Raw genomic sequence first — 13,043 nt, 5'->3', positions numbered from 1 at the left:
GTTTTTGTTCTGTAGGGTTTTGTTTTTTATTTCGTTTTTTTTACTTTTGCCCCCTTTTCTTGTTCATAGTAGTTTGCATGATGGTGAGCCTAGCCTACGTTTGGTTGAAAGGGATCCAATGCAGGTGTTCTTCTACACTGTAGCCCGTCTTAGTGAGTTGTCCAGGGGGGCAGTACTGGGGTATGTATTTAGAGTTTATCTACACGGCACCCCTCGCTTTCCTGGACAGGGCTTAAGATTGGAATTGGACTACGTTGTGGGGATGTCACCTCAGAGGGGTGTTCTACGGCTGGGGGCCTTTAGCTGCCTTCTTGAGTGTAATAGCAAGTAGCCCCTTTCACCGCTTTTCCTCTTACTCATGACGCGGCCGGTCCTGTTGGGTTGTAGGCGGCTTGCTGTGTTTAACAATTGAAACCCCATTATTGTCATTGACTCTACTGTGCAATTGTCCTTTCTATAGCCGGCCCGCTGGGTTGTAGGCGACTTTGACTGTGGGTCTTTTTGCTTTGTATTTTGTCAATAAAATAGATTTAATACTAAAATCAAGACTAGCATCTTGAACCAAGCTTTGATGTTGGAGTAGAGCCTACTGACCTGTCATTAATGGCCCAAGATGGGCGAATGTCGGCGGACATTGACGAGTACCAGGAGTGCAGTGGTGATGTCGCGTTTAAGGGGAGAGTACTTCTTGGGGATGGGAAGGGCAATACCATGTGCAAAATATAAAAATAGTTTGCTCATGACCGTGTTTTGGGAGACTTGTCAATGTTGAATGGGGAAATAGAGGGGAATGTTTGTACTGTTAAACAACTGATATTTAGCTGTAACGGCTGTGGTTTCATTTTTGTCAGTTATTTTAATGTATGTACTGTTGTTGAATAAATATCACATACACAGCATGCAGTTAAATTAAGAAAGTAAGAGCATCTAAACAGCAACAAAGTGAAATCCAGCACAGAGCATATAACTGCAAAGTTTTGTCATATACATCTAAGCAGGAATTAAAGCAAGGTAGTCCAGTCCCTACTCTTGAGGTGGAAGGGACATGGTTACTTCCTTCCCATACCAAAAAGTGGTTTTGTGGGCACATATAAGTCTACCTAGAGGGTTATGTCCCTTGCGAACATACATGTGTATAGAAGGAGTGACAGGGTCGAGCATTCAAATGCACATTTAATGTAGTCCTTGTATGTCATTGGCACCTCACCACTCATCTTATTGTCCCTGTCTTGTCTGAATCTAAAGTTTCCTGGTGGCTGAATGGGATAGAATGTTAGAGCCCAGTTTCAGTCAGAGAAAGTGCAAATGCTGATCAGTTGGAATAGCAGAGAGTAAAGGTGCATTTGCTAATGCAGAGTGACCGCTGTGTGTCGTCGCATAGTCAAGATTTATGTAGAAAATTCTCACTACTTTGTAGTACTGTAGGGTGAGCGCTATAAGGAAATGTTGTACGCCTGGACTGCACGACTGACAGTGGTTCTAGTTGAAAAATGTCCACGTGATTGTAAAGCTTAACAATATGAGGCTACTTACAATGCTCCCAGGATGCTTTCTAATTAGATGCAAATATTTACAGAACCCTGAAAACAAGAGTGCTGATCCTTTGCTTTCAAAATAAAATGTTCCCAAAAAAATGCAACTAGGAAAATATGTTTTGCTAACTTAAAATTGTAGGAAACATTTCCATGAAACATCTTTTAGTAAATTGTGTTGATCCTTGTTAGTATTTTGTAAAAATATTCATAATAGAAATCAGTGCTGATTGAATTAAAGCTAGCGATGAAGAGTATTTTTATGGAGAAAAGTATTATCAGAATGAAAAAATATAAACTTAACCAATATGAGAATGGGGAGAAAATTGGTAAAGTTTTAGCTTATAAAGTCGCAGAAGATCGTGCCCAAAATATTATTAAAGAAATTAAGGGGGATAATAATTTGATAGTCCAGGACCCAAAGCTAATACTACAGCAATTTGCATCTTATTATCAAAAACTTTATACGCCAGAAGCTATGGTCACAAAAGACAACATCAATAACTATATAACAATACATAAAGTTAAGACTTTGGCGGTGGAACAAGCTGACCAATTAGGGTTGGATATCACAACAGTAGATATTAAAACAGCTATCAACTCACTAGCAAATGGCAAAGCTGTAGGAGAGGATTGCATCCCATTAGAGCTATATAAAAATTGTATGGAAGAGCTAATCCCACTGTTTATTAGGGTTATACAAGCTATTGGTAATGGAGAACAAGCTCCAAAATCATGGAATCTCACTCAAATTATTTTTTTTTTAAAGAAGGGTAAACCATCGCAAGAGAGAGGCTCCTATCGGCCAATTTCGCTTATTAACAGTGACGCAAAAATCTATGCCAAAATATTAGCAACCCGACTTGCACCACTAATGTCTTACATGGTCTCCCCTCAACAACATGGGTTTATACCTAAAAGAGATACTACGGCACATATTAATATGGCCATCTCGGCGTTCGATTTGGCAAGATCTGTACCCACCTCACTCGGTATGATTTTATTAGATGCAGAGAAGGCATTTGACCGAGTGGGGTGGGACTTCATATGGGCAGTGCTGCAAGCGTTTGGCATACAGGGAAGATTTTTAAGATGGATACAGTCGCTATATGATTTGCCACTGGGGAAAGTTTCCTATATGGGTCAATGCTCGCCTACCTTTTTGATTGGGCGTGGGACACGACAAGGGTGTCCTCTTTCACCCTTATTATTTGCTCTAGGTATGGAACCTTTCCTTATTGCACTTCAAAATCAAGCTCTTATTCAACCTTTCGTAAATGGCTTAAATTCTTTGGATATAACTGTGTATGCGGATGATATTGCCGTCTTCTCCACCAATATCCCCGAAACCATGGCAGGCATTTTGGTAGAAGCAGGGAAATATGGCTTAGTTTCTGGCTATCGTTTAAACACCAGTAAGACTCAAATTATTTTGAACCATCAATCACCATCAACAATGACAGGGATATGTAAAGTAGCAACTTACCTAGGGGTTAAAATCTCGTCAAATATAGACGAAATTGTAGCACTAAATTACGAACCGCAACTAAAGGAAACTGCTATGTTATTTAAGAAATGGCATAAGCTTCCACTAAGTATTGTAGGCCGAATAAACTTGGTCAAAATGAAAATTTTGCCTAAATATCTTTATCTTTTTCGTTCTATTCCTTTAAGGGTAAACAATTCTTATTTTTGTAGACTTGAGGGCATTATTAGTAGCTTTATTTGGGGATATAAGAAAGCTCGACGAGCTATAACTCTTCTTAAATCCCCTTATAATTTAGGTGGATTAAATCTTCCAGATATTAGATATTATTACTGGTCCTCTTTTTTAACGCGCTTTCGTAGCTTGCTGATCCCTGATAAGTGTCTCTATTTTCATAAGTTTCTGTTAGGAGCAGATGCATCTATGTTTTTTTATAGATTTAATGACCCCAATTACTTTAAGCGAGTTAAATTCAAGACGGTGCGGGATACCACTTACATCTGGCGCTCAATACTCACTAAAAGCAAGATATCTCTCTTCCATGATAAAACTCCTTTGTGGTCTAATCCTGGGCTACCGGAAATATTTCAAGACATAATAGGCAGGGCATTTTCCAAATCTGGCATTAATTCAGTTGGTGACTTATATGACCACGGGGGATTTTTGTCATTTGAAAGATTGAAAGCTTGTTATAAATTGCAAGAAGGGGCAAGATTTAAATACTTTCAAATCAGGGACTACTTTTTGAGGGAGATAGAACTTACTTCTTTGATTAAATCTGAAATCTGGAACTGCTTATATAGGGAAGAAGATAAAGCATTGATTAGTATAGGGTATAAAATATTTTGCGGTTACATTGTGAATGATGTACAAAAATTAGCTGAAAAATGGACTAATAAGCTTGCAATAGAAATTACACCAGATTCTATAACTTCCTCTCTAAATAGCCTTAACCTTGCTGTTCAATCTTCAAATCTTAAACTACAATTGCTTAAAACTATATGTCAGCTGTATCACACACCGGATCGGATTCTCAAATGGGTATCGAATAGCAATTTTAGTGATCGTACTAAATGTCCCAAGTGTGATTTGAAAGGAGCTGATATCATTCACATGTTTTTTTCGTGCCCAAACCTTGCTGAATTCTGGAATGGAGTATCAAAAGTTATTTCTACTAAACTTGGTATTCCTATTATGTTTTCGCTAAAGGATGTATTTATAGGAGCGTCAGGGGAAAATAACATATTATGTGACTTACTGAATATCTTAATTACTTGTGCCAGATTGACTATTGCTAGAAACTGGGTTCAGAAAAACTCACCAAATGTTATTGAATGGTGGAGTCTGGTAAAAGAAATACATAGTATGGAATATGCTTTGGCTAATACTAGGGGTCTACAGGCTAAACGGAAAGTCGAGAGGATCTGGGGATTAATTATATTATAGAATTATTTCTGTGGCAAATTATTATTTCATTTACGTTTATCTCTTGTTGTATAATATGAATATGAATGATGTACCCCTGTGATGCAAAATAATAAAAAGATTTAAAAAAAAAAAAAAGAAATCAGTGCAACCAGTTTAAACAAGAAAATGGGAAACATTAAAATAGACAAGCGTTATCAAAGGCAATAGGTTTGATATTGGATGTCAGCCTTTTTTGGTTTTGTCAATGAGTGTATTGTTTTAATATGGTTTTTGTAAAACTGTATGGGAGTGCCAGGCCCTCACCATTATAACAAACATTGGCAAAAAGCAATAATAATATATTTTGGTCTCAAAAAGCACACATTGGTACAGGTGTCCGTGGCACTGAACAAAACTACTTTGTGTGCCGATATGCTCCTTATGAAAGAGCGGAAAACAGTTGATTGATAGATATATAGCATTTTAATCAAAACAAAAGTTCTTGGTTAGATCCAGAACTAATTAGGGGCCCAGCTCTTAAAGTAAGTGACAACATTTCACCCATGGTACATGTCCTTACATTAGTGCAGATTTACGCCTTTCATGAAATCACAAGAATTTACAGAGGTAGGCCAGGAAACTATACTCCTAGAAAATATGTGTGAACTGCTTTTTAGCACAAACAAATATGTAGGTGTAGATTTGCTCATGCACACATCTGTTGACCGTTCACAAGTTTACTTTCCCTTCAACCATTTTTATCCCAACCCTGGGTGAAGTTTTATTTCTGTCATTGTTCGAAGGAAAATGTCCAACCTTTCTCAGTATGGGAAAACATTAGAGAAGAACTAGCGGCGACACCCATAAAACATGCATTTTAGTAGGTTTGCACATACTCAAAAGGGCATACTAACCCTTGAACTATTGTTTAACGCTACCTCCAGCCCCAGTATGTAGATCTGCGGAAAGGTGACAAAATAAGGAAATTGCTAGAATTCAAACCCTACTATAGTATGAGCCCTGGCATAATCAGAAAGGCTAATATCACAGCTTATATAGAATGAGATTGCTGCCATAATATGTCTGTGCACTACATGGCACCAAAGGTACAAGTGGATTTTTTTTACAGGACAAGTAGATTTATGAGGTAGCCTGCCCCATGGACCAGTAGATATGTTATTAAATCCCACATCCCGGGCGCTATGTTCAGTTTATTTAAAGTGTGCATAGCGTTATTTCCCTTGGAACAATTTAAGCATCTGAGTTGACATCATTGACTTCTAGATTGTACCACTGAAATATAATGTGTCTTTGTTGATATGGTGATTCTTGGGTAAATCAGTAGTGAAGGTGCTAGATAGGATGTGTTTGGAGGTCTGGGTTTAAAGTCTCGGTTAATGGCAAGAGCTTCGAATCCCTCAGTTGTTCTATGCTGAAAATAGAGCACAAATTGTCAATGAAATCTGCAAAGTTGTAAGATGTGGGAGCATGTAGGATGTGTGTTTATGATGCAGCGATTGGTGGCTGTGTCATATGAGGAATACATTTGTGAGGATTATGAGAACCACGCTTATAAATGTTACAGGGTTTTGTGTTGATACTATCCAAGTCTGTTTTGTATCTATGAGGATGTGGGGCAATGAGCACTATGGGAGGAAGTTGGGGACCATTCTTTGTGTGATTGGGAAACCATATTTATCTGGTCTGCTAGTGAGGTGTTCATGTGATGCTAGATAAAAGGGATTCGGAGAAGGGGTGGTGTTGTGTACAAGTATGTAGAGTGTTAAATTGTATGCATTTGGGTGTGGCGATTAGGTGGGAATTTGGTAGTAAGTGCAGTTATGCGAACAGATTTAGGGTGTGGCCTGATGGGAGATGATCTAGTGAGTGATTATGAATAGCTGGAGGTAGTGATAATGGAATAAGCACAGTATTTAGATCTGAGGATAAACTGATGTCAGATGTTGCTCCTGTTGTGGTAGGAGTTGCAGAACCTATGCATTTGAGTTTTTGGAACATATGGAGATTTATTGAAAATGTTGCACATACCATTATTGTAAATGCTGAAATGTAGTTTGCAGTTCCGTGATATTGAGTTACATGTGGTCTGGTTTTATCATCCCATTATTTTGGAGATCGCTTTGTCAGCAAGTAGTTATTTATGATGATCTATAAGAGTGATATTTTATGGTCATGGCTGCATCTTTGGACATACTAGCTGGCTATATAATTTCGAGAGTGTTGCACCCTCTGACATTTAACTTGATTGACTGTCCACCTTTTTTGTATTTTAGAAAGTTACATTGGAGTTATATGAAGCAATAGCAGGGGACTTTTCATATACTGCTGAGGAGGTAGTTCTATGCTGTCAAATCATGATAGTGCGCAAATGCTAATCTCGCATCATGAGGCACTATTTTTGTTAATTGTTCCTTTTTAAGCTCATCTCTGGACTGTGTGCACTAACCATGTATTTATAGGGTTGTGCCATACTTAAACCATGCAGCTGCAGACAGAGAAACAAGGCAATTTTAGTTAAATCTATATTGCGGAAAAAATGTGAGTGACCTACAATATCCTAGGTCTTGCCTTCAAGAAATTTTGAAACCTGTTCTTGAGAAATCCAAAGTTAAGAGCCCAGAGGATTAATTGGTCAAAAGCACAGACTTGACAAGTATTGTTTTGTATCGTCTATACTTTTAATCCTATATAATCATGACGAAACACAGAAGGAAGGATAAGAAGTAGGAGTTTATTCTCCAACCGACATCATAGCCCAATCTCTTCACCTCCACTCCAACGGTTGAGAACCTCGGGCTTGAGTTCATAAACTGTCCGTTTAGAACGTTGGGTAACTTGGAAAGGAGCTTGAGAAAGTAGGGGTGTGGGTGAAATAATGTACCTTTCATGAATGCTAAAAAAAAATTAATACAATATATTAATTTGATATTTCAAGGACATAAACACATAAAATAGGTAAGTACATTAATGCACGATGTATGTAATTACAACATATCGCTTTATTGCACTGAAAGTTCGGGGGATTAGAATGTCATCCATGAGTGACTTTGTCCTTCACATCAACTCACTGAGAGATTAACAGTCAATCAATCGTGTTTATATAGCGCGGCTACTCAACCGTGAGGGTCTCAAGGCGCTGACTCAGATATGCTATGCCTCACAACCCACTGTTCAGTCATGTTTCTCTTTCTATATTTCTTATAGGCGAAGGTGCTCCATGTTTGCAATGACAAATTGCCATTTCCCAAATGTTTTAGTGTCAGTGTAACATTGTGCTGTGTAAACTGTCCCATACCCTCGGGGCACTCTACGTAGGCTTTTACCTTTAACCTCACAAGATTGCATAAATTAGAAAATAATTGTAAGGATACCAGTGATTTTTAATGAGAATTGAGTTAAAACATTAGTTACTTTCCTTTAGGGTGACGGAAAATAATTGTACTACATTTATTCTAGGCATATGTAGAACTGCCCTGTGGAAAAGCTGCCGCAGCTATTGTGCGACACAGCAAAAGCTTTCCCATCGTTATAGACAACCATCAAATAGAGATGCACTATGGAAAAGAAATATTTCAATCTTTGATGGGGTAAGTAGACTTAATATGGAACTGTATTTTGTGAGTCTAGCGTGACACAACTTGTATCATGGCATGTCTATTTGGATCTGTTTTCTAGTCTTCTTGTAGAGAATGTCTGTTTTTTGATTTTCACAATAATTAATTATCATACTTTTCTGCATTGTATGTGCACACAAAGAAGGTTTTAAAGACCCCCCATCCACAGTATGGGCGTTATTCATCATAGGGTCATTCTTTCTCCAGCACCATAATAATAGTGCAGGGCTGGCTCAACTGGAGCACTTTGTTTTTTATGGTTTTTGTTTTCTGAGTGTTCGCCTTTTATGCGGGTCTGCAGTGAACTGTTTAAATTGTATTGGGCTAGGTTTCAGAATGGTTACTTTATTTCGAAGGCTAACCTACCCCATACAAGATTAAAGTATAATGATTGAGTGGGAAAAATTATACTTCCTCACCACAGTAACTGCATCAACATGTTTCAGTCTTAACTGTAGCTAGCCTCACATGCTCATAAAGCACGTCCTGCTGTTTATCGCAAACCTTAAATTCTCAATCCAAGGGTGTCTTATTTTACTGGGTATGAAAAATAGCACATACTGCAACGACACACTTGTAATCGAGGCCTGCAACTTAACTGCAAGCTTTTGCCCATATGCAAAAGTTAAACCATACATTGCCATTTTACCAACTTTAATGTCTCTCAGATTACTTTTATCCTTGCTGCGAATCACTTACCGAGCACCTTGCATATAAGACAAAGATGCATAGTATCCATAGAATAATTAGCTATGCAGTTGAACTGTAACTTACTAAGCATTTTTAATTAACATAAATTTAGTCGTAGTAGGTGTTTTTATTATGAGTGAATCAAGTAGTCCTTGTGTGTTCTAAGACATGATGGGCTACTGTGAATGCAACTCAATTTAGCTAATGAGATGTTCATTGGAATTTGAAAGGGGGTTGGCGGGAAAAACCACGGAACCATTGAAAAAATGATTCCTTGGACAAGCTGACTAACAAATTACTCTGACTAAATAATGCCCAGTACAACCTGTGTCAGATGTATACATTATAGAATACATTATGATGCTATAGCATGCAGCCCTTGTAAAAATATATTGTATTTGAGTAATGCAATTTGAGGTTATTGTTCTTATTAAAAGAATGAGGTCCTCAGGAGCCATGGGCCCGGATCAAATTCCCATGTCTTTTATAAAGAAAGAGCCCCAGCTTCAGGCTACTCTTCTTGACACTATTTTTCGTTATTGCTACCAGCTAGGAAAAATTCCTCCCTCCTGGTCAGGAAGTATTTTATTTCCTCTTTTTAAAAAGGGGCTTAGGCACCACCTGGGCAACTACCGGCAAACATTCCTTTTAGACTCAGTTTGGAAAGTTTTTGCTCGTAGTGTACTGGATCATCTTAACGATTGGGTGTCTGAAAAGAATATTCATCCCCTTGAACAAGCTGGATTTAGGAAAGACCATTGTACCATGGCTAATATTTGTATGTTGAAATTAATTGAAGAGAAGTACACCCATTTTCGTAATTCACATGTATTCGTAGCTTTTATAGATTTTACAACAGCCTTCAATAAGATGGATCGCCGATTACTCTGGAATAAACTTAAAATAATCCCCCCCCCACCCTTTATCTGTTATAATAGCTTTGTACTCCAATACATGGTCCCAGGTTCTCCTGGGAGGAAATCAATGTCTTTCAGCCACAATTCATACAAAAAATGGCCTAAAGCAAAGCTGCCTTTTAGCACCAATTATTTTCTTCCTTTATGTGGTTGATCTTCCAGATTGTTTTACTCCCATAGAGGGCGAGGCACCAAAGATTGGTGGTCACCCTTTTCGGTGTCTAATGTATGCGGATGATATTATAATTGTGGACCTGACTCCTATTGGATTAAGTAAGAAGTTGCAGGTCCTACAAAAATATACAGTGCCTAATTACTTGAAGATAAACCCTTCAAAAAGTAAAATTCTGATTCGAAAGAATAAGAAAGTTGTATCTTTGTTTGCAGTTTAGGATCCGAGAAACTCGAGATTGTAAGGTCCTATATGTATTTAGATAAAATGATAACTGGTAATACTAAGAATAAACACCATATCCATCATTGCTCCAGCAAAGCCACATCTCACGCCAATGGCTTAAGTAGATTCTATAATGAAATGGGCCGTAGGCATTTTTGCACATTTTGTCTGTCTTTAAAGCAAAGGTCCTGCCAACTCTCCTGTTTGCTATCGAATCCCGCCAAATAGCAGAATGGATTTTTTTAGATAAAATAGAGGGCCAGATTTTACATAAGCTAAATAAATGTAATACTCTGGTCCCGACGCCAGCTATTCGCATGGAATTTGGTTTAATTCGTTCATTTGTCCAAGGCTTAGCCAGAGTAATCTGGTGGGAATACTTGCAAAAGAATAGTGATGTGAATTAAATAGGGGCTTTCTTAGTTGCGAGATCTATGTGCAAAGACTGACAAATATTTGTTTGCACGTGACTTTGCTACAGCAATAAATCTCTTTAGCAAACAAGAAGAGCTAGTGCTCTCCTTTTCACCTACGGAACTTAAGGCTTTTATAGAAAGCACTAGCAGCACTATTAGTTATCAAAGAGATCTTAAGAATTGCAGACTGAAGGAAAGATTGAAAACAATAGTTTGTTCCAGTTATCCGAGTGTCACCTAGAGATACCCATTTTGGAACTTGGATCACAGAGTTAGATGTTTTAGGATTTTATTCCGTACTAACCTCTTACCTTTAAATGATTTAATGGCAAGTTGGTCTCCCCCTGCAATCATAGGAAGATTTTGTAATTTTTGTAATCTGGGCACTCAGAACGTTAACCATATTCTGTTTGCTTGCCCAGTTTTACTGCCTCATCGCCCTCGTTTACTACGTCCTCTGTTTACACAGAATAATATAAAAAATCTGTAGCTACAGCTTGTGAGTTTCTTCTTTTCCCAAAGAATAAAGTGGTCTGTAAAAAAAACTCTTCAAGTTTTTTAAGGTGTTTTAAAACCTTTTCTAGTCCTATCTTAAATATCTGCCTTGATAGTGGGGGTATGGGTACAACTGCTCTAGGCTTACTCTGTTACACTGTTTTCTAACTGCAGGTCCATTTACCCGCATAAACGCCTCTTATCTTATTTTGGTACTTAATGAATTTGTTACCTATTCTATTTATTTGCTGCAGCAAATAAATTGTAATTTTATCCAATCATAATATTTTATTGTTCTTCTTTTCCCCTTACTGTTTTTATCGACTTTTAAAGTGTCCTTAAATTAATCCTGGATTTGACTATGGATCCCTGCACTGAACTATTGCTACTAGTTTGTATGACGTCATCCTTCAGTGGCTTTGACTAATTAGATTCTTTGCCTTTCCTCTCTTTGTATTGCTTGTAATTGTGTATATAATTAATTCAATTTACTTCTTGCGGTAGAAGGAATTCTAAATGTATCATATAATCTATTCTCACTGCGACACTTGTTCTTTTCTTCTTTAATATTATTTATATTAAGTGAATGTTGCACTTAACTATTGCTGCTCGGTCGAAGGACGCTCAGTTATCTCTATGTAAGCAGTTACTATTTTCTTTTTCAAGATATTTCCCCTGGCGATTTTATTGCTGTGATCTTATCTGCTACAAAATAGTACTTTTTTGATATGCTGCTAAATTTCTTATTCTATCGTAAAGGTCTCTATTCGCACAATGTAAAATGTTATTTTATTGTGTGATTTTCTTGTAACCTTTTAAGTGAACCTCTTTTATGAGTTCCATATCTTAATAACAAATTAATTGAATTAACTGAAAAACATCTGATATGGATGTCATGTAAGTTTCCTGTACTCTATGAAATGTAACAAGAATGATATTTTTTTTTGTAACTGCATCCTTTCTAAAATTAATGTACAATCCTAACCCAAGGCTTTTTCCAAGAATAATAGTTGTCTGTTTTAACTTGCTAACCCTAAAATGACATCCTCTAAAAGCGGTACTTAGCCATTCATTGAGCTTGTCGTACCATCTGGCTTCTGTGGTTTCCCTGTTAACAATAGTTCTTGCACAGAAATTTCCTAGTTAACCTTGTGTTCCTTGGTCCCCTGGGAGCCAACCAGACACTTGCCAAACAGCTATATGTATATCAGACATCTAGATTTTACTCAAATAACAGATTCTGTGACTTATTTGCCCTTCCACATCTTTGATGACACAATTTATCTTCCAGTGTTTTCGTGTTGGTTGAAGTTTCACTAACATCTGCCTCTTTTAACTCTTGTGTTTTGTAGTCGTCATGCACCAGCACCAGCACCCATCAAGGCTAAGACAGCTATCTTGAAATTACCATCAGGTGAGTAACTGTGATTTGCTTGTACGGGGGTGCATAGGTTGGAGTAGGGGTCATCTTGTCATGATATTAAGCCTCAGTTTTCTGGGAATAGTAGGGGAGACCCATGTAACCACTGCATTTGTTTTCAGTCTCAGTTTGAGGAAGAAATGTCAGATTAGAACATATGGCTTTTATAATCGTAGGACATTTTGTGACTGAAATGTTTATAGCATGTGTGGCTGTAGATACCTATGCTCTGCATACTCCAATGATCTAGTGTTGGGCTTGGACATTTGCAAGTAGTTATTCTTCAAACAAGTGTTTTGAGTCATAAAACCTGTCCCTTGGTTCACAATCCGCATGGGCACCGTCTCCATGTTAGATTTTTTTATTTCCGCAATTTTGTTTGGGTGTCAACAGAGAGGGTTCAGAGTTAATTTTGTTCCTTATACACTTTTCTGGCCCATATGGTTGAGTTTTGGCACCAATGTTTCAATTGAACTGTCCGTGTCTCAATGACTCCATTGCGTTACTTCACAACCAGACAACTTTAGAGGACCAGAGACCAATGCTCAATGTTTCGAATGTCATGGGGCTCCTGGCACAAGTGTGTTAAACCTATCTCTCTCCCCCAGCCATGATTATACTTCTTGTGAGTTCTACCATGCCTTCCGC

General features: G+C 37.7%; 1 protein-coding gene across 1 annotated transcript in view; it reads left to right on the top strand.

The window, feature by feature from the left end:
- LOC144817742 (uncharacterized) overlaps positions 1 to 13,043 on the top strand; it is a 262,795-nt gene that overhangs the window by 183,880 nt on the left and 65,872 nt on the right. Inside the window, exons 4-5 of the mRNA XM_078674521.1 lie at positions 7,903 to 8,033; positions 12,328 to 12,389. Of these exons, the coding sequence (XP_078530647.1) occupies positions 7,903 to 8,033; positions 12,328 to 12,389 (193 nt within the window). The remainder of the gene's footprint in view (positions 1 to 7,902; positions 8,034 to 12,327; positions 12,390 to 13,043) is intronic.

Source organism: Lissotriton helveticus, chromosome 2_1 (genome assembly GCF_964261635.1).
Source record: "Lissotriton helveticus chromosome 2_1, aLisHel1.1, whole genome shotgun sequence".
In the NCBI taxonomy this organism is placed as follows: Eukaryota; Metazoa; Chordata; class Amphibia; order Caudata; family Salamandridae; genus Lissotriton; species Lissotriton helveticus.
The sequence above is the reverse complement of the archived record's forward strand: the minus strand, read 5'-3'. Positions and strand labels throughout refer to the sequence as shown.